The sequence below is a fragment of the Chelon labrosus genome, assembly GCF_963514085.1.
Source record: "Chelon labrosus genome assembly, chromosome: 4".
NCBI classification, from domain to species: Eukaryota; Metazoa; Chordata; class Actinopteri; order Mugiliformes; family Mugilidae; genus Chelon; species Chelon labrosus.
Window position 1 is genome coordinate 26,621,302 of NC_140340.1, and position 25,352 is coordinate 26,646,653.

At 43.6% G+C, this 25,352-nt stretch overlaps 1 protein-coding gene across 3 annotated transcripts in view; it reads left to right on the forward strand.

Annotated features, from left to right (window-relative positions):
• The window catches only part of magi1b (membrane associated guanylate kinase, WW and PDZ domain containing 1b), a 125,674-nt gene that overhangs the window by 85,523 nt on the left and 14,799 nt on the right, over nucleotides 1-25,352 (forward strand). For 2 of the 3 annotated variants that reach the window (XM_084542763.1, XM_084542765.1), the window contains exons 7-16: nucleotides 485-520; nucleotides 4,547-4,604; nucleotides 5,482-5,615; nucleotides 6,596-6,715; nucleotides 8,904-9,089; nucleotides 9,244-9,900; nucleotides 18,430-18,461; nucleotides 18,938-18,982; nucleotides 20,846-21,092; nucleotides 24,873-24,964. In XM_084542763.1, the coding sequence (XP_084398889.1) occupies nucleotides 485-520; nucleotides 4,547-4,604; nucleotides 5,482-5,615; nucleotides 6,596-6,715; nucleotides 8,904-9,089; nucleotides 9,244-9,900; nucleotides 18,430-18,461; nucleotides 18,938-18,982; nucleotides 20,846-21,092; nucleotides 24,873-24,964 (1,607 nt within the window). The remainder of the gene's footprint in view (nucleotides 1-484; nucleotides 521-4,546; nucleotides 4,605-5,481; nucleotides 5,616-6,595; nucleotides 6,716-8,903; nucleotides 9,090-9,243; nucleotides 9,901-18,429; nucleotides 18,462-18,937; nucleotides 18,983-20,845; nucleotides 21,093-24,872; nucleotides 24,965-25,352) is intronic. The other variant, XM_084542764.1, reaches the window with a different exon arrangement.

The window sequence follows — 25,352 nt, forward strand, 5'->3', positions numbered from 1 at the left end:
AATAATGCCCTCCCTGACTGTTCGGAGATGTTTAACACAAATATTGGTTTGCAGGCGCACATATACATACATATGGTAATTTTATGATGAGATGAGGCATGTAATTTATGTAGTTTTGTAGAGATATACTCTTTATCTTCCCCTTTTAAAATGTGCATGCATTTAAAAATGAAATTATAAGTGGTTCCATTTGTAGATCTTTCCATCATTTGGGTAGAACAAAAGTCTTCATCAGCTCTACTCCATTTTTTTCTCCATTTTTTTTACACCGCACACAAAGATCTGGTCCTTTGGGGAAAACACCTTGAGATTTTTGTAAACATGGATTGTCTCATGAGGTCGATGCTCTGGCTTTGATGAACTCTCTCCACCCAGTGGCCGCATGTTGTTACTACATGCAGCTAACCCGCAGATGTAACGTTTTCTCTCTCTTGTCTTGCCAACAATCCTTTGCTGCTCCTGCGCTGTCCATCCCGCTGAGTAGAAGGGGTACATACGGAGGAGCTGGATAATGACCTAGGTAGGAGCTTCTGTCTTCTTTTACACCTCCCTGCTGGTGCACAAACATATAACTTTACTAACCATGTCACCATCAGTATCACCTTGATTTTACACCAACCCATTGTTGCAGTTAAACAGCCACATTTAAACACGTTCTAATGGGTAAACGAAAAAAAAAGAAAAAGAAAAATAGGGCTCACCGCAGCTAAGTGCTCATCTACATAATCACATGCACAGCATCACCACAGAGTCATTTAACAGTTGGTGAGAGGTGACTATGACCGTCACGCTAATCATCTGAAAATGAGACATTATGCCAGCAGACTCTTGACATTTATCTAATATTTGGCTTTGATTTCCTACAAACACACTCTGTATGTGGCCTTGAACACATCATTGTCAACTTACCCACATGCCTTCTAACGTCACGCCACACGCACACCCAAAACGCTGCCGCATAAGCAGGCTGTCATCTCATACATAAGAGGCAAAAGCTGATTTGAAGAAGATTGTTATTATGATGATTTCCTAATGGGTGTCTGTCTGAGCCAGACAGCGACAGGCCCTTTTTTCCCTGAGACCCATCATCACACTAACTAGCCTATCAGACACAGCAGTGAGACCACTTGTGCAGGATAAATGGTGTCTGGAGACGGACATGGAGACGGACATTCATTACCAGTGCACCGTTCTGCACTGGTAATGAATGATGTCATTCCAGTAGGGGAGATATCTGATAAATGATGGCACTAGGCCTTTATCATTTCCATATTTTGACATAACCTGGCGGTACACTGAAACACAGGTACACGTATAATAAATATACACATGTGATCATCGTTCTCTTTCCAGAATAGCTCTGAAAGGAGAGTAATAGTTTTTTTTGTTTTGTAAAATAAACTCTCCAGGATCAGGAAAATTGGAACTAAGTATTCTGTGCTGCCTTAAAGCTACATTAATCAATATTTTCTTCTATTAACATTGAGTGAAATGACTAAATGTAATATGAATGGGATCACCCACTGAGAAATATCTACAGTAAGCCTTTCATTAGCCCCTGCTGCAAGAAAGCAATAAAATGGGAGAAAGAAAGAAATCTACTTTGAAAGAAGTTTCTAAGATGCTGTGAAGGTGAAGCCAGCGTCTATCAGGTTTTTTTTCTGTTGTATTTCGTTAAGCTGCTTAAACAGCTGCCATGTTAAAATTGTCAGGTTACAAGTCCCCTGTCCAAAAGACAGCTCTCAACTGGCTGAACATGCTCAATAATTATCGATCAGCACAATTCAATAAAGGTGGGCAAAGAAACGCAATTAACTTTTGTCCTCCAAGGAGGAGCAGACGAGCACATTTTATGCGCACACACATGCACAAAGTCTCACACACACACACGCATATTCGCACAAAGATCCTCTCTGCAGCACATGCTTACTCAGGAGAAATCAATCACTGGTCTGTATCAGGAGAATGAGATGCAAACAGTTAAACATGTAATTCATCACACTTGACTCCCCCTTGAATTCACAATATGTTCTGGAAAGTGGGATGAAGCATATGCGGTGAGAGGAAAACACTGCATAATGAGTGACAGCTTTTTCTCTCGGTGTCTTTCTCATTTGTGTTTCCACACACTTAACTTCATTCCATGCCTTTAAGACGTTTGCAGCACCAAGCGTCCTTTTTGCACTCTCTCTCTCTCTCTCTCTCTCTCTCTCTCTCTCTCTCTCTCTCTCTCTCTCTCTCTCTCTCTCTCTCTCTCTCTCTCTCTCTCTCTCTCTCTCACACACACACACAACGGTAAATCTCCTGGAGCAGAACTAGTGCAGTGTGAAATCAAGTGGGTGATTAAAATTTTGCGTGACGTGAGGCGGGACCACATTCCATTTAATGTTTCAGCTCAAAACATCTGAATGATAATTCACCGTGCCTGCTTTGTGGGTCCACTGTTGCTACATCGCTTAACACTGTAACCTTGCATTCCATCTTTGCGGCTTGTGCTTTTTGTACTATCTGCAGCGCTTGTCGAAAATCTGGAATAAGAGGAGCTCAAGTTGCTTATGTGCGTGAAACTGTCGACTGATTATAGATTCATCTGCGGTTTCTCTGAATCTGCCTCACTTACAAATCATAGATACGTAGGCAGTGTAGGTGTGATAGTCTGATGCAGCACATGGTTTGTTACACTGAACTGTTCTTGGAAACTGTTGGGAAAAGGGCACACACATCCAAAAATACCTAGCAGGTGATTGGCTGAACCGTCTGTCTATCACCTACTATGAAAAGCCAACTTCCACCAATCAGGTTGCTTCTTGCGGTAGACCATTGTCACATCTGTCAGAATGCTGACTGGTAAGAAAACCACTGTGGTTTAGCGTGAAGCCTGGGAAGATGGATTCACACGCGATCTCCCAAATATCTATGCAAGATAAGCAGCATGCCTCAGGACAGATTTCAGATTTTATTGCATATGCTGCTGACTCCACTCCAGCTCTTCCTTATTAAAAAGCACAGGGAGGCTCTCCAAGTTGAATGAGTGTAATTACTGTCTGTTCACACACAGGGCACGGCTGAATTGGCTGAGTGTAATAGTATGTAAAACTTATACATCACAAGAGAGGATTATTGAGCAATCTGTGTTTTTAGCCAATTAGAACCCTCTGACATTATCTATGTGCCAATAATCAGTGCAGCTGTAATCAGACTTTAAAATGGACTCTGATGGCTGTGTTGAAGATAACGGCAAAGAGACACTAAACTGTAGAAACACACAAAGATTACGCCATCGGGGTACGGCTCACTGCTGCAGTGGGTCTAGTCATATTCATATCTTTTCTTAATTAACACTGAATTTAAACTTTATTCTAAAAATCAGTGTCTTTACATGCGTGCTTGCTTCGCCTTGAGCTGGCAGTCACTCTCAGCGCCAGAGAATGAGCTTTTTATTCATGCAAGGTTAAAATTTAGCCCACAAAGCAGAAGCACATGTGAAGCCTGGTCTGCGCTACATTCACACACGTTGGCACAGTGACGGATGAAACATAATTAACAACAGACTGAAATCAAACACCACAACATTGTGTTTGAACCAAGTACAGATACGCAGATATTCACCAATTTAGCCAATGGATTAACTGTTGGTGTGGGTCTCTAATGTTTGTCATTGGTATAAAAAAAAAACAACAACTAAAGCTTGGTTTACACTTCCTACACCACAGGGGGCTACGCTGTTGCAAGGATTTATACTTGTGCACTGATTTGTTGGCATTGTTCTGCGATTAAGCTAAAACACTGGGCACTGACCAGTCAGCTGTATTAGGTTTCACTCTGTAGTTCCCACAAAGGCGACTGGAACTGAGCCACTCATGTTGGAGTTGATGGTATAAAGTGTGGATCAACAGTTACTGCTTCTGAAATCACTGCAACACAAAACATAGAGAAGACATTAGAGTAAATGGTGTGTAGCCGCTGAGACATGTGAACAAGGAACTGCATTCTGGACCAGTCACAGCTGTCTGTGGTGCGTAGTTACATTTCTGGTGATGTGCACGTCAGGCCATGTTGTACTGTTCAAGACCTCGCCAGTCATTTTCTCACTGTTCACTACACAATGTATCAAGTCTTTTGGGGTGTTTTGTACAGTTTGTTATTCCACCATCTTCCTCTCCTTTATATTATCACCTGTCTCCCTTCCTTTTTTCTACTTTTTTTTTTCTATCCTACCTGCCGTCCCTCTCTCTGACCTCTCTCCACTCCTTCCTCCCTTCATTTCCCCTCACTCTTCATTCATCTGTCCGTCAGTGCCCAAGGGGCTCTTGCTCTGCTCTTATCTGATGTGTGGAAATGTCAGCTGTGTGTTAAGGGACAGAGGCAGGGACAGTCAGACGGTCCCTGAATCTGTTGAGTTGCTCTGGCCTCTGGAGACTGACTGACAGGCAGGCACAATGGAGAGGCAAAAGGTCTCTCCTGGCCTTGTCTCTTAATAGCTCAATACATGGCCTTGAGTTTTCCTCATCCTCTCATTGTCTTGTTTGTTCTTTGTTTTTTACAGAACTTCCACCAGGATGGGAGAAAATAGATGATCCAGTGTATGGGGTCTACTATGTTGAGTAAGTGACGCACAGTATGCAACACAAGGACACTCAAACGTGCAGGCTGACGCTGCACAAAAGTCTTGCATGCAGAAAATAAAGAGACGAAGAGATTGTTCTCTTCATGCACATAAATAGAAGCGCGTCAACACTCTTTTTTTATTCTCACACACTCTTCCCCTCACTGTAAATGGGAGTTGCTCTAATGTATGTACAGTTCCGCTCTGACATCACAGCCAGATTTTAGCATCAGCTATTTTGGTCTTTTGTGTGCTAGAAAATGTAGGCCATTTTGTTTGTGTCATTACCATCTGGGAAAATATTCAGCCAGTGTGCGTGCATCTTGTGCTGTGTGTAGCCGCTGGGCCTCTGTATTAACACAAATGTGTTTCATTCGTTTTTGATGTTGTTCAAAATAGCACCTGGGGTTTCAAGGCAGTGGGATTCTTTATTTTTGCTTTGTTTTTTTGTTTTTTTAATATACATTATTCACCATTTCCTCTATTTGCTGTATAATATGGTGCTTTCAGATTTCAATTTTCAGTGCTGGTTAAGTTAGCAGGGAACCTCCCAGGCTCAGTGGGGAATGTGGGAGATGTTTGTGGTTTCTCTGAATTAAGCCATCATCACACACAGATCTATTAGATGTGATTTGTGGGCGTAATTGTGTCATGCATGTCTCTGTGAGGGGTTTCTGTGCGGTTGCATGTGTATTGTGTCACTTTGTATTAATCAGAGTGTATTTTCACCTCCCCCTTCCCCATTTCTTGACTCTGTCTCACTTTTCTGTTACCTTACCTTCTCCTTTATATCTCCGCTTTCCTTCATCCTGTTATCTATTCCTCCTGTGCTGCGTTTCCTCAACCCCCATCCTCTCCTTCCACCTGTCTCAAAGTCATATCAACAGGAAGACCCAGTATGAAAATCCGATGCTGGAGGCTAAGAGGCGCAGGCAGCTGGAGCAGCAGCCGCCTCAGCAGCCTCAGCCCCAAAGCCAGCAGCCACCTGAAGGTGAGCGCTACATCCGAGGTTCGTCCACAAGCCCCTGCCGGGGGCGTCATTTTCTTTATTTCTATTCATGTGTATGAATGAGTTGCCAGTCTATGTGTCTTTGTGTGCAAGCGTGACTGTATCTGTCTATGCCAGTTATTGCTGCGGTATTTAATGTTGCCTGCTACTGCCTTATGATTTGCTAAGTGCTCTTCCATAAAGGCATAACTATTATTTGCGGCTGTACCACGCAGCCTTTTTGAAGTTAATTTCAGTTTTCTGTGCTACTTTTGGATTCTTGTTTGTTGAAATAACTTGAAAGCCCTTTTTCCTAAGCAGAAGACAGGTGAGTTTGACTTCTGCTGCAAATGATCTGAAAATCTCCATTCTAATTTGTGTGCCTTAAGAAAATCTGCCATTAATCACAGTAATAATATAGCACACAGTAGCCAAATCTCAGCCAACAGGTAACCTAAGGTTGCTCCTGCCTACAGTCTTAAGCCTCACAGGACACCCCACAGAGAAATTCATTGTGAATGCAGGAGGGAATTCACCTAAAGCGCTCCACCTTCTGCTCATTCAGCAGAAAACATTTGATTCACCTTGATTACCTTTTGATTCCTCCTGTATGAAACCTGAGTCTCCCTCATTTAGAGATTTTTTCTTTTTTTCCCCACATCTGCATTGATTGGAGTATTAATGAAGGCTGCGGTCTGATCTGTGCCATGACGCTGTAACACACACCTAACTTTTATTTCAGTAAAGAGATGTGAAACAGCACTGAAGCTCACATAGCCTGTTCAAATTGAACTTCTTAAGGTTTCACATAATTATTTGAACACACGTACATTCGCCCCTTGCTTAGCACGTCTTCAAAGAAACCAAAATGGCTCGGTCCCAAACGCAGCACTGCGGGACATGTTGTCCAAGAACCTTTAGCATTGGTGTGTTCTACAAGTAGGACAGCTGTTAACATGTCTAGACGCCATCTAGAGAATATGTGCCTCTTGCCGTTGCAGAATGGATCGAGGACGCAGCGCTGGCAGGGGCCCCATTGGCCAGCTATGCGGCCAACCACCAGGAGACCTACAGGGACCCTCAGACAGGTCCACCAGTGCCCAATGCGATGGGCCAAAAACGTAAGTTATCATCTGTATAAGTAAAGTCTGAAACTTTATGAGAACAGGAGTGCTTTTCTGTTTCTAGACTGTGTTACCCAGAGTGACTCATTACGAGTTAAACAAAATTCAACTCTTACAGTAGAGTTTGTTTTTCTGTGCTGCTGCCTCCGGCTGTGTTTTAGGTTTCATGATGCAGGGACGGTTATGAATTGCCATTAGAGAGCTGCTCTCTGAAGGACTCATATTATATATTGTTAATAAGTCAAGTAAAACTCAACCCATCTGGTATGTACAGTAGACTACATCTAGTCGAATCGAGCTCTGGAGACAACGTTTGTATTTTTGTGAAGACATAGTGAACGCTGCCAAGCACAGCTTGCTTTCCCTCATCGGATGTTTATCATGGCCACATGTTGATTCTTGCGAAACCTCTGATTTGTTGTTTGTTTTCTCGATCTAATAATGGCCTCATTTCACCCATCATTTAGCAATGAACACACCTACAAACATAGTGTCTAGCCATTACTGTGGGTTTCCTTCTCCTGGTTGCCAGCTCCTTTTATACCAGCCTCCCACTAGCAGCTTGTCTAATTAGCACAGCCATGGCAGAGAATTAACTACCTCAGCCCGTCTCTCCCTCTTGCTCTCCCTTGCCGCGCTGTCGGCCGCCTTTTCCTTTACCATCATCGATCTCTTTATTTTATTGCTCACATTTGCTGTCGGGCTGGCTTTTGTCTTGTCTCCCACAACTCTCTGCTTTGGTTCAGTTGTCGGTACTGTCCATCTTTCTGTCTCACTCTCTACTTACCGGCTCCTACCGACTGTCTAAGCTCTTGATATTCCTCCAGAGGAAGACGTCATTTGAAAACTCTTGATCTAACAGCCTGCTTTCATGTTTCCCCTGCATCCTGGTCTGCTCTTGCATCCCTTGTGGATAAAACTGCCATATCAGCTAACAGTTTTGTTACATCTTTCCTGTTCTGAAAAATGCAATTCGAAGGCAAAGCACACAAACACACACACACCTCCAAACAATAAAAACAAGAGGACACAAACTGACTCTAAGGGTAATACATTTTGCATTAAATGTGCAAGTTGTTGCATTTTCATAGCCTGGTGTGGTGCCGTAGGAGACTTAGCCCACATTCACCTCTCGCAACATCTACTACTCCTCAGTGCAGTGATGTATATGTTAGTCTGTTTCTGTGGCATGTGCTTTATGTTTTGTCTTAATAGACAACTGGAGTTCAGCCTGTCTCTCTACTTAACTGTTGCTCTGCATTGTTCATTTTTTTATTTAGACTGAGTCTCTATCCAAGATATTTCTTAATTTTATCCTTAATGCCAGATAATGGTAGAGAAGGCAAGAAGAAGGAAATGACTGGAATTCGGTTTAGATTACAGAAGTCAGAGCAATTCATCTTTCTTTAGACCGTTGTGAAATATGCTTGGTGTAGATTTCTGTGTTAATTAAACCCTCACTACCAGTATTGAATAATACAGATGTTTTGCTGACAGATGAGGTTTCAGTAACTGTTTATCAAGGGAGAACCTTGTCTCATGCGAACATGTTCGATTCACATTCATATGTGAGGAATGCCATCGGTGTTAGATGTCAAGGCTTTAATATCTGGTGCATCTCTTCCAATACAAAACCACCACTGAAAATGTGATCCAGGCCAATCAGTCCGCTGACACAGTGTCATTTAATTTACACTCTGGAAATTAAAAATTCCTTTGTCTTATCATGGCAACTTGTTTGGGTTTCTTTTAAGGATGGGTTATGATCTGTGCTTTTGATATCATGCACTTTAAAGCAATCACTATTGCCTTAGGTATTACTATATCTATATTTGATCCTTTACAATCATATTACACAGACATTGTTTAGGTATTTTATACCAATTCTAAAGACTGCAGTTGTCAGATATGACCATTCCGTGGTTGATGCCTACACAAGGTGATGCTAGTACTCTGAATTGGGTTTATCCCTTCGACCTAATGAATCAACTTTTTTTAAATCAGATCAGATCCTCACAGACAGTTAACATTAGTTGTGTGTTACTAGTTTGAGCCAATGAGCCAAAATCACTTTACCACACTTTATCATCAGGGGTATGCACACTGAATGCAGTTCTTAATCAGTTGAGTTTGTATTATTACATCGGTGTGATCATCACTGAATATTCTTTTTCTTTGTGTCCAGGAGGGAAGCCTTTCTTTACTCGGAACCGATCTGAACTGAAGGGCACTTTCATCAATACCAAACTGAAGAAGAGTCGTCGGGGGTTCGGTTTTACGGTTGTAGGAGGGGACGAGCCAGACGAGTTCCTGCAGATAAAGAGTCTGGTCCTAGATGGACCTGCCGCCCTCGATGGCAAAATGGAGACAGGTTGGTGTTCTTATTTTATCAAAGTTCAGTTGTTTTCTGATTGCTTGATCGTCTGACGAATAAATAGAAAAGTTTAACGTGTGTCCTGCAGGGAAATGTTGTATTTTACCAGATTTAATTGACTTCTGTTTCTTTTTTTTCTTCTTCCTCTAAGGTGATGTGATCGTGAGCGTTAACGACACCTGTGTGCTGGGCTACACCCATGCTCAAGTTGTGAAGATCTTCCAGTCCATCCCAATCGGTTCCATGGTCAACTTGGAGCTGTGCCGTGGCTACCCGCTGCCTTTTGACCCAGATGACCCCAACACCAGCCTGGTTACCTCAGTGGCTATTCTTGACAACAAAGATCCCATCATTGTCAACGGCCAGGAGGCCCCTAACAACTTCGACTCACCCTCCAGCCACAGCAGTCAGAACAACAACGGCCCGGCAAACGGTGGAGCGCCCCTCAACGGCCTCCCCCGACCCCACAGCCCCTCTGCAGAAGTGGCTTCCGATACCTCTTCCCAGCTCGGCTACCCCAGCGATGTGGTCACCCTGGCCTCATCCATTGCAACGCAACCAGAGCTCATCACTGTACACATGGAGAAAGGAGACAAGGGCTTCGGCTTCACCATTGCTGACAGTCTAGGAGGTGGAGGGCAGAGAGTGAAACAGATTGTGGACTACCCACGCTGCCGTGGCCTCAGGGAGGGTGACATCATCGTGGAGGTGAACAAGAGGAATGTGCAGAGCATGTCTCACAACCAGGTGGTCGACCTGCTCAGCAAGTGTCCCAAAGGCAGCGAGGTCACCATGCTGGTGCAAAGAGGTGAGTGAAGGATAATCTCTCCTTATGCACGCGTGTTTTGTCAGTAAACATGTCAGCTGTATTGTAACTCAGGAGAGCAGATGGAGGGGAAGACGGTGGAGAGAACAGGTGTCAGCTTATATGGAAATATCTGATTTATGCGTCCATATGCTGAAAACAAAACAAGTCTTTCCCATGAATCTGCTTGATGCTGTTGACAAAAAATAATAGGCTCCTGCCTTTCAGGCTGTTCCCTTTCACAGAGAGCTGTATTTTATTGACACGCATATTTATTTATTCATGCAGATAGAGGGTAGAAGCGTAAAAGTGATGGCAAAGAAGGTAAAATAGAAGGATAATTATGGTATGGAGGGAGAAAAGCAGCTGCAGAGAAAGTTGAAATAACATTTGAGGACATGGATGAGGGTGTAGGGGTGTGAGAGAGTGAGGTGTTTGCACTGAATGGCATTGCCAGTCAGTCATAGCTGTCCTGAAATGGAAAGGAGGCGTAAGAAGGAAAGTTAAAAGGGTAGATGGAGGAAGTATGAAAAGAACAGTAAACCCAAGAGAAAAACTTGTGAGGTGTTAAGGACAAAGAGTCCAAATGGCATCTCTCTTTTTCAGTCTTTTTCATAACCAGGTTTCTTTGCATTCAGTCGTTTATTCCTTCTGTGTGTTTTGGGCTTTTAGTATCCTGCCATGTTAAAACCATTCGCTTTAAAGATGTCACCAATTGTGTCGGCATGCCTTTTATCCACCCAACCGGCTATCTGGCTTGGCACAAACTGAGATCTGTGACATTTTCCCCTTAAAATAAAAATTTCAGTGTTATTTGGTCAATGTCAGTTCTTTGAAAACAGTGCATCGACGTGTGAATGCCTCTATTCAATGCGCACCACACAGCTTTTGTCATGGCTTCTGATTGAAAATCGCCGTTGCACAGAAGCACTAAATGGAAACAAAGCAACTGTGAATGGAGGATAAAACTGAAATGATTGAATTTCAGTATTTTTCCTCCAATCCCTCTCAGACTCAAAGACCTCCAGAGCTCCAAATGCCCTGTGTGAGACAAGTAATTGGACCATTTTCTCTGTCAGACTGTCCCTAGCTTGCTTTGCGGCTTATTAATTCAAGTAACTAAAAAGTTTTGTGTGTATGTGTGCACACGTGTAGTTTATCTTCTCCGTAGGTTTAAGCGCTTAGAACTGTCAAGGAAAATTGGCCAGATGAATGGCGGCTGAGTCACATTGTACTTTCTATCTTTTACTTGAAATGTGCTGCTCCGTCTCAACTCATGTCTTCATCTCTTTCTTCATTCTGTCACTCTCTCTGCCTGGTTCAGACACACAGCCACGCTCCGAAAAAACACAGGCGAAGCAGTTCCTCTCTCCGTCTCTCTCTTTTATTAACGGGTAGCATTTCTACATCGTGCAAGTGTACACGAGCCCATAAAGTGATATGGCGTCATCATGGGTAGGGCCTTAATGGGCTGTCAATAAAACAGAGGGCAGAGTTTAGCTTGGCTCCTGGAAATGCAGTGAGTCGCTTTGATAGGCGTAGCCAGGCTCTGATAATTGAGTTAAACCCATGCATGACATGAATGATCATAATACGTATAGAGCATTTTAAATGAAACAACATTTCTAAATAAAATGTACTGTTTGCTCATGTGCCTTCATAATAGAGGCAGGTCTCCGATTTTCTCAGTTAAGTACCACTTCCCGGTATTCAAGTGCTTGATGGCTCCATCATCATATCACAACCAGTAATTAGCGAACCGGCATACAAATGGGAGGAGTATAGTCCTTTTTCTTTTTTTTTTGCAATTGTTATTGAATTAAATCCTAATCCTTCTGATGTTAAATTATATTTTATACTGATTGGAAAAGAAAATGGAAACACATGCTTAGTAAATTAGTCTGAAAGTATCTGGAATCTGGCATTCATGTCGACACTAGTATTGTTTGCATGCATTTTTTTGTGCATATGAAAATCATGGTTTAGTTATTATTTCTATCATATAATTTAGTTTTCATCAATAGATGTATGTAATTAAGTCTAAAAAAAGAAAAGGTGAAATATGCCCATCTGTGTTCCCTAGAGTCAGGGGTCAGATGTCCAGCCATCAAGCTAAAATCTAAATATCTTAAATTTTCATTAAAACAGACATAAATCATCATATTGGAGAAGCTGGAATTGGTAATTGATTGCTTTTTCAGCTTCATAAATGACTTAAACTTTCATCGCTTATCAAATTAATATTTCTCACGATGAACTCCTCAGGTAATTGACTAATTATTATCAGCAATTTAGTGTGTTCACTCTGGGCAAATAGTAAACCTCTCCAAATGTCGCGTTAAATACATACATAGAATTCATTTAAGCTCTGTGTTATAGGTGCATAGAGGAACAGATAACAGGGTTAGCATTTCTCCATCAAACCTCATGTCACTGCTCTTCCTCCCCCTGAATCCGCACACATTTCCCATCTGTCTGAATCCTCATTGTCAAAGTCATACATTTTCTTGCTTGTCGCAATCGTGCTCCGTCACTCGCATGCCATGTGTGTTGCTGATATGTACACGCACAGTCACACTTACGGGAGCATCAGCTGAGGTTTTAGTCGCTGTGCCTTAATTACTCTTCTGCTCATGCTCTCTCCGACGCCGTCTCACTCCAGATCACTCCACCAGTAGCGGCAAAGCTCACCGGCCTCTAATTGGGGTCCTGATGTCAGCTTTGCTTATAATACACACATCTTTTTATTCTCTCTTGCGCTTTCTTTACCTCTCACTCTCCTTCTATCCATCAAGAATTCCTCCTCCTTTGAAGAAACGCTGCATGTGCATGTGCACACACACTCGGTCAGTGTCAAACGTGAACAGTCATGCAACCAATTATAGATTAGACGCAGAAAGGCCCTGGCTCAGTCTTAATTGGCGGAGATCCTCCACCCCCTTTTCTCTGTTTCTGTTCCCCCACTGCCAGTATGTAGATAGACACCTGCTCGCCCACATGGAGTTGGGGCAGCCAATCGCCGAGGACCTGCACACGGAGAAGCACACTCATTAAGGCTGCAGTGTGCAACAGTATGCCCCCTCGCCCCTCTCCCGCTGTTATTCTCACAGTGAGCGTATACACAAGTCTGCTTGTGTGGAAACTCGTGTTTTCATTCCACACCGGAGACAATGTGCTGAATTTCTGGGGGTCAAAAAGAAACTACTCACTCAAACTATTCACTACGCTAGTCAGAATGGAGATGTGACATTGTTCTTCTTTGTCTGAGCAAGCTACATTAGTCATCAATGATCTTTTGTGACCTTTTTTCCTCAGTTAATAAATGCAAAAGAAGAGCAGCCATAGTTCAGTGGCAGTGCTGTGAGACCTGTTTCCCAGGTTAAACACATGAGACTCGGTAGTTTTGTACTCTTAGATGTACTTCTTATAAAGAGCTGGGAATGATTTATTACTTCAATCACTTCAGTGTTTCGTGATACAGCGTTCTTTCATTTGTCTAATTACACCGCTCTAATGTGCTCATTTTCCCCTGCCTGTCTTCTCCTGCCCCCACTGATGCACTGATATAATTCATTTTGGCCCCTGATGTCTTGCAATGACAGCGATGTTCATTTCTTCTCCCTTGTTCCTTTTAAACATGTGTAAATGTTACAGGGTCCTCAGGGACGCATGCACCTGCTGCATAAGCTTTTGTCAGTGAAAACCTGATGTCTGAGACGCAGCCTCTCAATAGCCGAGCAGCTCATGTCATTAGTCAGCAGTAGAAAAATGAATCATTAACGTGTTTGTAAGGCAGGGCAAGTGCTGCAATGAACGCAAGGTAATTTGTGCTTGGCTGTAGTAACTGGATACATGAGATACATAGCTGCAGTGGGTGAAGAGAGAGGAAGAGAGGGGTGGATGGAAGGATGTCAGAGGATCAGAGAGATGATGAAAGAGCAGCACAGAAACCCCCATGATGCGCGCTCTCTCTCTAGTTTCTTCTCTCTCCCCCCACTTCATGATTCATCAGTCAACAGTGACACATTAGTCCCTGCTGGGCAATCGGGCCTCACCCCCCTCTCTTCTCTTGCAATGAGAGAAATGGACCTTTTCTCTCCTCCCACGTAGCCAGTGGTCAGACAAATGGCAGTTTACGGGACTGAAACAGTCAAGAGGCGTTAAACTGCTTCACAAATGTCATTGTATCTGATGAACCCTTGCTTTACATGTATATACGTATGTAAACGAGGAGCCAAATACCCAAAGGCATGGCCAAGGCCTTAGTTTATCTACGTGATTTCTTGCCTTGAAGACTGCAGCATTCATTTGCTAAACACCCATAGTGTTAAAGCAAATGGGTTCATTTCCTCTTATTTAGTTTGTTAAATAATTGCTCATTGCTTTTAAGAGCCGTTTAAAGGAGATTTATTATACTGTTGAAGGTAAAATTTGCGTTTAAATGTGTGTTTTCCTTTGCTTTTATTGATGGACATGTAACTTAAAGAGGGTAAAGACACCAAGTGGATCATTGCCACACTAGATAGCTCTTATTGGCATAATGGCAGGGAAGTGCAGCGGCATCTTGTAAAGGCCTCCTGTCAAAAAGCACTCCACGGATCAGTGTACTTTGAGGACACACACTGGTAGACACAAACACAAATATTTGAACTTACATAACCCTCATAAACAAACTCACAGTTACCGGCATGCACATTCATAAGGCTCATTTTTAATGTGGAAGGTCTTGTACACACCCATTAGGAAGAGATAAACGCTGATGATGGGTCCCTGCACAGACCAAAGCAGGAAATCAATTCACTGTACGGGCAGGAAGCGTCGTATTTTTGCCCACTTCGCATTAAAAATTCTGCTGACTGAACGCTCCAGTGGCACCATAACGAACGGCATTGCAGTTCGGAAAAGCAGTGATGGGAGCGCAGTCTACCCGCTTGGTGCCCAAGATTCACCTCTGTTCATTTTTGGCTTGCTGGAGGCTTGGCTCGGTGAATCACTGCGTGTTGCGAAGGGACAAGGTGAGCCTTTCTCATCCCCCAACCCCTACCAATCTCCCATGTCTTCACACCTCCATGGCCATTGGGTGAGTCGTAAATCTCCACCATTGCACCATCTTTTGTTTCCATGACAATGCTCTGCAGATAATCTGCACTGGGGTCTCCTCTGGGTGGAAGTGTGCATGTGGGAGGAGGGGATTTCACCCCTGCTTTTTTTTTAAAACCCCACGGTATATCAACGCTCGCTGCTTTAGAATTTTTAGATAATAAACGGCCTTCCTCCAAAGATGCCATTTCTCTTTATTTATTCTTTGCTTTTTAAATGCATGTTTTCTTGGTCGTCTTTCCTGCCTATTCAGCCACACTGATAAGATCCTCCGCCACATTTAATTTCACTGTTTACACACACATAGAGGGAGCTAAATAAAGCTGCACTCGGCAGGGCTGTCACATTCGGGCTACTGATATACACAGCTGATATGAGCCTTTCGCTCCTTCACCGTACAGCGGAGAGCAGCTCACCACAACAGCCGTTGCTTGGAGACCGTCTGTCAGTTCCCCGCGGTCACCGGGCACTGTCGCCACGGTGACAGATGGACCTGCCTGTTGGAAGCCATCACTCTGCTGAGATCTACCAGCACGTACACACACACGCGCGCCGTGGACAGACAACATAATCTGCTTAGTAATGGTTTCCGTTTAGCGACTGCTACGCTGCCAGGTCAGTGCAACAGTTCCTATCTGTTGAACTGTACAAGGTGTACCGCAGAAAGTACATTACTTCTTGACAGACTGTACCCAGTTCAACAGAATACAATTAATCCAAACCAAGATCCTTTGGCACCGAGTTTTGCTGAATTCATTTTTTGGGAATACTCGCATTAGGTCTTTTATGTACGAAGTAGCGGTTCAACCAAAAATGCTATTTTTTTCAGAATAGACCCACATACATCGTCTTCATACATACAAAGTGTTAGAACTGCACCAGCTGTGAGGCTGTCACATAGAGAAAAACAAGTCCTGTCCGGTGAAAGTCATGTTTTTCTTCCCCTCAGGCAGTGAGACTGTTTTTCTGTCGAGCACAATAAAATATATTACTGCAGTCCTCAAATATACTTCATTCTTTTTGCTTTCTTGGAATCAATAATATTCTGTTGATATATCATTAGTCATAGAAACAACATGGATAGATTTGGTGCACTGTAAGTCGATTATTCACTGTTAAGAAAGTTTTTTTCTGCCAAACATTTCAAGATTTAGTACACATAATAAAATGATCAGGAGGGCCCACGGCGGTCCTGGTCCTTTATTTGAGAGCTGGAGGCGCTGAGGTTTTATCAGGCCCCTCTCTCTCTCTCACTCAGGCTGTCAATGTGCGGGCCTGGCCAGAATGCCCACCTGTCCAAAGGCGTGCTTTCCTCTCTCTTTTATGTAATTAGAACTGGAGGTTGGCCCAAACATCCAGAATACCTTTTGATGTGAGAGCTTCCAACAAACCAAGTCTTCTGCACACACAGACTTGCAAAACCCAGTGGAGCTGCTTCTGTCTACAAGTGTGGTGCTGACCTTTGCACCGTTTGATTAATGAGAAGTTGTCAGGACGTTCAGAACCCATCAGAAGTTGTCAGAACATTTTCTTATATTTCATTTTCAAGTCAAAAAGCTACACATATTTAGTTTAGCTTCAGATTTTAAAAGCTGATTATCCAAAAGCTCTTAAGTAACTCATAACGTTGATTTTAGACTGAAGCGTAAAGATTTCAAAGTGAAACAGAAAAAGTTCTGAACCAACCCACGTTTGCTTGGGTGTGCGTTTTCTGTATCTGATCGCGAAGCTCGGAGATAAGACTGTGCTGAGAGACACTGACATACAACAGCTGCTCCAGATCAGTTGCAGTAGGTAGATGAAGGGTAATCAGACGCTATCCTCACACTTTGACTGACGGTGTCCTCAGCCGGCGTGATTTTGCGTACGTGTATTATGTAGGAGATTCCTGTGAGCTCCTGATTGAATGATACTTATCGATTGAAAAAAGGTGAAAAGGCGGGAGAAGGGAGGAGGGGCAAGGAGATGAAAAACTGCAGGCAAGACACAGTGGGAGCTGTCAGTTGTGAATGAACCCAGATAAGAAAGATAAGGAGGAAAAGTGTGTGTGATTGTGTGTGTGTGTGTAAAAGATCTTATCCTCTCAGCTTCCCAAAAGGTTTGACATGCAATAGTGGCCCATTTTCTGAGATGAAAAGGCGGCTAGTTCTCGCACATGTATGTATGTCAGAAGTGTGTGTGTGTGTGTGTGTGTGTGTGTGTGGTTCAAATTCCTCCTCATTGTTGAATTTTAAATATTCTGGAGGCACATGAAACTATAATTCTCGCGTTTTCTCTATGTTTCGTGCATCGCTTCTCCTGTTCTCATTTCCATAGCTTCATGCAACTGTTTATTTCATGTAGAGCTGAGGGAGGGATGGATCTGGGGAGGGAGAGAGGGCAGGTATTTGCCCAGTTAGACCCAGGCTGTGTTAGCATTTTAGTAGTCTGTCCAGTGTGTGTGTGTTTGTGTGATAATGATATTTCTCCAGTGATATTTTCTGGTCACTGCTCACCCATGCAGAACCACGTCTGTCGTACGCTGAGCACACTTTGATTTGTGTTGAGAGTGCTGTGTGGAGCCATCTGATGCCTCCCTTTGTGTGTGTATGTGCAGCTGCATAGCTGTTTACCAGCACGTAGAGGTGGGAGGGGGACTGAGACGGAGCGTAGAGAAGAAGAGGGAGGGAGGGCGATGATGCTGAGGGAAGAAAAGGAGGGAGGGAGGACAGTGTGCAGTGAGGTGAGAGAGGGAGAGAGAGAACGGGGGAAAAAAAGGAAAAGGCAGCAGGAATAGGAGAGACTGGGAGGACGCGCCAACTGCCTATAGATGCTGGAGCCTTCGACAGCGGAGCGCGACGCTCAGCGGACACAGGAAGATGGTCTCAGTAAGAGGGGAACTGACGGTTGCCTATAATTTAATGTTCAGTATCTTGGACTCCTTCTCCATGGGTAATGCTACGGCCAGGAACTCCAGAGCAAAGCTCGCTTTTGTTCTCTTTCCTCCTTTCTCTTTATTCTCTGGCTTAGTTGCTCTCCAGGATTCTGTCCTTCCCTCTTAACTCCGTCTTTCCTCCCTCAAACACTCACTCACTCACATGTGTGCGCCGCCGTCGGGTAGCCAGGGTCTAGTGAGCGCCGGGTTCGCCCTCGAGGCTGGCCCCGCTCTTCCGCTGCACCAGTCAAGCCAAGCACTGGCCGCGGCAGTGATGCAGATAGATCGCGCTGACTGCCCCCCTCCTCCTCAAACGCCAGCCGCGGATAGGCGAGTGAAAAAGAGGAAAGGAGGGAGAAGGAGATAAGGGCTAGATGAGCACTGTTGTGACATTGTTTGGGAGTCTGCGTTATTAATTTTTCCCCCCTTTTTTTGCATTCAGCCTTTATCTGAGCGTGGACTACAGTCTATAACTCCACTGGTAACCTTCTCCCTTTTTCTTCTTTTTGGCTTCGCAGGAGTGGCACCTGCAAAGAAGAGCCCAAAATTGGTAAGTAGTAGTTTCCTTATATTTTTCCTATCCATCCACCACTTCTCTTTCCTCCATTGACATGTGTGCATCTTTCCGAGGAATACCCGTCTCGCTTTCGCTGCCTCTCGACTCCTTCCTCATCTCTAACTCCCCTCTGTATGGTGGAAGTTGTGCTGGTGTTGTGGGCCTGTTTGTAGACATGGGAAGCTCTGCTGTGCGGGGGAGGATCCCTGTAGCTTCACATCAGCCTCTCACCCCCCTCACATCCCCACCTCCGCCGCGACGGGGGATGGGATGAGGGGCTTTGAAGCGCCGCGTGAGCTGGGTTGCTAACATGCTGATGATCGCATGGTGCTGGGTGCTAAGTTTGCAGTCTGAGAGTTGAATGTATGATTGCTGCTTAGAGACGGCCCCCTCCTGCGATGTCTTTATTAATAGAGGGACCCTGTTGACTGTGTCTGACTCAACGTGTGTTTGTCAATTTTGTTTTGCAGGACGATTTTGACCTGGCTCCTCCATACAGAGATTACACTAGGATGGTACGTGATGCTGTTTAGATGGGGGCGAAAGTCTTTGGGAATGAGATGTTGTGGTATTGGTGCTGGGGAGATAATGGTGACGGATAAGCTGATAATGGTGTTAGTGCACATTGTTTACGTGCAGGAAAACAAAACTACTGACTGAGGACTGAGGACTGATGACTGCTAATGCTGCGATGAATCAAGGCAGTGAACCTGAGTCTGGTCTGTTAGTGGCAAAGCAGGGCTAAGCTGAGGATGAGGAAGCAGCAAGGATTTGTTGTCATTGCCCCACCTCCCCATCCCTCCACCCCCTTTCCATCCGATGTCTCCTTAATAAGTTATTGGAGCAGGAGAAACCAATGCATTAGACCAGTCCCGGAGCGCAGGGGCGAGAACACAATGACTGCAGAAGGTCAAAGCAAATAGATCCATCAGGCACAAGAGATTTGTTTTCATTTGAGCGGGGATAAGATCTGGACTTTCTGTGCATCAAACTGAGAGAAAAGTGAAGAAACATGCTGCCTCACTGGCTAATGCAGGCACCATTTTGTTTGATGGAATGAAAGCCACCAAAAAAATCATTTTGAGGTCAAGAGAAATGCATCACTCTAGAGGTCTGACTTCAGCACCAAAGAAGGCCTGTGTTTTTGATTAATTATCAGACTCCATTGATTTTTAGTTAACCACAGAGCCCGATGAGGTTTCACTCCTAACACCGGCAGAGTAAGCGCTCCAGATGGAGCCACAGCTCTGACTTAATATTTGCTAAAGCGTCAAGCTCCTTTTATGTCTAACAAGGATGATGAATATAAACATGAATTGCAGAGGTGTCGGAGACTGATTCAGGGAGTAATGAGTCTGAATTTATTGAAGCCATGGCTGCACTTTGAAGGCCAAACACTTTGATATTTGAGAACAGATGAGCCACTTGCCACCGCCCTTTCCTGGTGTATTTTTGTCCACCACATCCGAAGCAATGTGAGGTCACGTGATGTGAGGAGACTGAACCGCTGTCATTTTCTCTTAAAATATCTGCCTTTCTTTCTCATGCTCTCTCGGTAACCCTTTTACTTCAGAGCTTTCTGTTTGAAGTCTTCACAGCGGTGTGGATTCTACAGACTAATGCTGAAGATGTGACTGTAAAGGCAGACGAGTATGATAAACAGGATTTCTGCTTTCGCTTGCATTGTACTTGAGCTCAGGACTGTGTGTGCCGTACCCTCCTCAATACACCTCAGATCCTTGAGCAGGTGCTTAAATGTCCATGTTATTGAAGGGCCAGCGGCAATTCATGAGGAGTTTTACATTTGTGCCTTCACCAGTAAAATCCTCCCCTCGATTTAAACCCCACGAGTGCTTTATTCACTGTGAATCTCTCTCCATATACAGCAGGGGATGCAGTTCCTTGTTAATACATTCCACTCCGTTAAACAAAAGGAATAGGCAATGTACGCTTGTACGTTGAGCCAGTGTTTTTCTCCCGTAGCCGAATGACTTAATCATAAGAAACCATTGAGGTCTTTTTTTCTCTCTTTGTTAGCTGAAAGAACTCTCTGAATAAAACTGTGATGTTATTCTTTGTGTTGAAAATATAGCAACAAAACAATGGTTGACATTACACTCTTACAACCTGTTCTCAAAGGAGAAGCAATCTTTAATATTTTTGAAGTCTAATCCAAATTTCTTCTTTATTCATATCTTCACTGTCCCTGTTGTCCTCTCTACAGACTAAGCCCTTGTTCCCTTTTTCTTTTCCACTGCTGGCCACGCAGTAACCTTTTCAAGTTTAAGTCTCTGCCTGTCCGCTCTGAGTTTATCTTCCATGCTCCTCCACAGCTCCACTCTGCATAGTCAAATGATATTGATCTGCTTCTCCAACAGCATTTGTCAAGGAAGGACAGTCAGAACAGCTCCCAGCATAGCGTTTCCAGCCACCGGAGCACCCACACAGACTCGCCTGTGCACCAGTCCCTGGCACCCCCTCTCAGCGAGAGCAGCGCTCCCCCGCCCCCCTCGCAGCCCCTGCCAGGGCTCCCGCCCCAGGACTCCTCAGCCGACGGGACCATCCAGAGAAAACCAGACCCCTTTAAGATCTGGGCTCAGTCCAGGAGCATGTATGAAAGTAGGCGTAAGTATATACATTTTTGGTGGCGGTTGGATGAGGGCTGCATGTGGTGTTGGCTCGGTGGAGACCCTTGGTGTATATAAATGGTACTGCAGATATTGGTTTACACCTGAAGACGTGAGCAGCAGCAATGGCTTCTAGGTAAGGGATATGCTCTCTGTTTGATGCTGAGGTCATATATGTGGTTCTCTAATTTACACTTGCCACTTGCATAACTAAAAACAATCGATTTCACCATTCCTCTTTTTATTCATCAGAGTTAAAATGTTCAAGTTTTTCATGAGAGCTGTTGAAACAACTTAGGGCCATTTTATTATTATAGTTTGGGGCTCTGTCATATACAGAGAGGTGTATCTGCTATGTAACCTACTCCTGATGGACAAAATCGTACAAACATCTGCCTCCAAAGTGAACATACAGCCAAACCAGCCCCTCTCTAAAACTGTTTCAGCAAACCATAACATTTTAACCATCGTGAAGAGAGTATTTATTGCATAACTGTTATATTAGACTTAGTTTTACCTATTAATAAACTGGCAGCTGTAAAAGAGTACTGCATACATGAAAATAGACTAAACAGTGCTTAGAACTAAGGATGGAAATACAATTTTTCTAATGTAAATTTATTTATTCATTCATTCATTATCTGTTACGGCTTATCCTCTAGAGGGTTGCTGGCACTTATTCCAGCTGTCATTGGTTGAGAGGCGGGGTATACCCTGGACAGGTCGCCATTCTGTTACAGTGCTAACATAGAAAAATGTACTCAAATTCAAGTTAACTAAATGCCATTTTTAAATACACTCACTGTCTTGAAACATTATTCTTATTTTTGGAATATGACACTATGTCCTCATAACGCTGTGGTGTTACGTCCCCTTCTTTTTAACTTAACTTCTAATATGGTGACAGTAAAGAAACTGTAGCCAACAAATGCAGTTGAAAAACAAACATATGAAGACATTCTTCAAAGGTTTGACAGAGGCAATTAATTTGTTGTATCACCTTAAAACGTGACTGCCCAACGACTGACTGATATGTGCACTAAATATAAAGCCAGAGCCAGAAGGCAATCAATTTGGCTTTGCTCACATAGATACGTGAGCTAAGACCTAATGTGTGATGTTTTGCTTTAAAATGTAATGGGGGATGGATTTTACTCTTCAGAGAGCCAAGCTAGCTGTTTCTGTTCGACTCTAGTCTTTGTGCTAGGCTATGCTAATCACTTTTGGCATAAGAAAGTATCTTCATCTTCACATCTTCTCATCTAACTCCAACTATAGTTATTTCCCAAGAGAATTTCTGTTAAAGCAGTTCTTCAAAGCTACACAGTTATCTTGGATTTTATTGTCACCAGAATTGTAAAGCAGAAGTCCTCCACATGTTCTCGGCCCTGGCGTTAAGACACTACTTGTTGGCGCTGTCGGTTGTCGGCGTTGGCACCAGTGACATACTTTTAAACTGGACTTCCCTTTAGAGGCACATGGCGTATAACTAGCACCAATAGGGAAATAGATGTCAGTGCATGCATAACCTTTCCCCCTCCTCCTTGCCAAAGCAAGGTGATGCCATCACTCCAATTAAAACATACAAGTCTTGGAACTACTGTCATACAAAAATCAGGAGTTCAAGAGAAAAACCAAGAGTCTGCAAGGGCTGAAAAATTGTAACATTGTATTATTTTCCCGGACACCGTCACTCAAAGATTTTCATTATTTAGAGGAAAGTGAAAAGAATGGCAGGACGTGGGCTAATAGTTCAGGCACCTGTTGGAAAGCTGCCATGAATAGGTGAGGGGACAATAGAGTTTGATTTAAAAAGGAAATTAGGAATACCAAGTGAGATTGAAAGAAACCTAGACCAGGGGGTAGTACATAACTGTCCTAATGTGATTGAATCTCAACAGGGGTTTTCTAAATTACCTGTTCTCCGTACGAATGGAAAGACATGGAAAGGAAGCACAAAGAACAATGAAGGAGGAATCAAAAGATGTAAAAAAAAGAAATGTTAGGATATGGTCATACGTCGGTAGATGAAGGGAGTCTGAGGTATAGAAAAGTTTAGAATGACCGGGACGACAGCTGACCTGTGCCAGCAGGTACAAATCCTCTGCTTCCTGACACTGCATTAAGCTCTGTTCCTAAGATTCTTCAGTATGCACCCCATAGGGCTCAGGCCTTGGCAGAGAAATTTCTCCACGCAACATTCACTGTAATGAACAGTTCTGCTGAGATCAAGGTCTTAAAACGCTTCATGTGGGGAACGATTTCTGTTTGCAGACGAAAAAATCCTCCAGAAAAAACTCGCACAGCATTAACCTGCTCTGAAAAGCAGAGGCCAGAAATGGTATGAGACTCTGTCGTGCTTTATTGGACTTCATTTTCATTATTGTTGGGCTTTAACGGGTTCCCAGTTTAATTTCCTCAGTGTTTGAACCGTCCTTTCTCTTTATTAGCCCTCGTCACTCGCAAAGCCACGTCGGACCGTCTGTCTTTGTAAAATATTGATCCGTTCATGCCTTGTTGCCTCACTGCGGGGATCACTTATGGCTCTATTAATCGTCAGGAGCAGGGTGTGAAACTGACCCTTCTGAGTGCGGGTGCAGGTGTAGATTACGACAGTTAGCCTTTGACTCCTCGTCTCCTAGTTCTTCCGTGAAAACTTTGTGATGGATTGGAGGAGATAGCTGCACTCTGCAGGGATTTTAGCTGTTGACTGAAGGAACAGATTGGAAGCAGGCTGCTTGCGCTTTCAGCCATTCCACCACTGCTTAGTGGCTTTCGAGGCCCTGGCAGCAGAGGCCTGTGCTGAAGCAAAAAGGAAATCACCCGTCAGTTTACACAGAGGCGCTTGTTTGCCATCACATATAGCACAGCTGTGCCCATGCAGTTACATGGACATGTAAATTAACATAAACATACCTAAGCAGATGAGCTCATTTGTGTCCGGGGTGAGGCCACATACATGCACTTTCACTCTCTCTGGCCTCAGGCTCACAGTATCCCCCCAACGCTCCCAACCTCCGCTGCTACATGAAACATGAGCTGCCAGTCACTGCCTCTTTTATAGTACTTTGCCTTTCTAGTGTCTAGCACACACACACACACACACACTCGATTCTGTCTCTTGTGAGTAGGAGTGGACTGTGAACTAGCCATACTCTACTCAATAATATATAGCCCATTCCAGCATGTATTACCGCCTCTGTCAGGTGGGAAGTGCGCTCCAGCGTAGGCAAGGGTGGAAATGGAAGCATCGCATGTCACACATCGCTTCATAAAAGAAACAGCGTGATCCATTCGAATATGTCCAGTGTCACTGAGAATGTTTTAAAAAGCAAATAGAAAGTAATACCATTCTATTTTAGACATCAGAGGGGAGTTTTAGTGAGATCATTTCTAATTATGGGACCATTCCATCTCCTGTCTGATTGTTGATGGTTTATTTTATCTCTATACTTAACATTCTTTACTCAAAATAGATCCTTCTATCTTTTCATGGATAGGTTGTTTGTACTTTGTAATGAGCGTTACCTTGGTGACAAAGCTCAGAATAGTTAAAAGAACGTTTTCATGTTAACATAGGCAAGCGGATGTTTTGACTCTCTGAAATCAGTATGTGCACCCACTATTGACACGCTGCAAAACTTTTTACAAAACATTGTACTAAATGTCTAATGGTGTGCTAGCGCTGTAGTGTTCTTGTACTAATGCAGGCACAGGGAAGCCTCTGGGCTGACTCTTAGTATGCAGAAATGTTAATGGTGGTTTCGTGATTTTACAGTTCCAGATTTCCAGGAGCAGGACATCTTCCTGTGGAGGAAGGACACGGGGTTCGGCTTCAGGATCCTCGGAGGCAACGAGCCAGGAGAGCCTGTGAGTCTCTCTTAAACTTTTCCCATCTGTCACAGCTGAAATCTCCCCAGTTTCCTTAATCTATATGCTCATGTGAAATATATTAAATACAACTGACAAAAATCTGTCAGCTGACTGATGAAAAGGATGCTAAATATTCCCATTGCTAGTCGGAGCAGCATCTATAGGGTGTTTATCTTCTTCCCGCGCTTCCATCTGAGCTTGTGTGTTGACCCAAAGTCATATCAGGGATTTCTACAGCACAGTTTCCATTTGATCTGACCAGAGTAGCTTCAATCTAGAAGCCTCACTCAGTTAAAAAATATAAAAACTCCTACAGGGAATTAAAGTTTCTTGCTCACTGGCTCCTGTTGAGATTTTTTACTCCTTTGGAAGAAAGAAATAATGA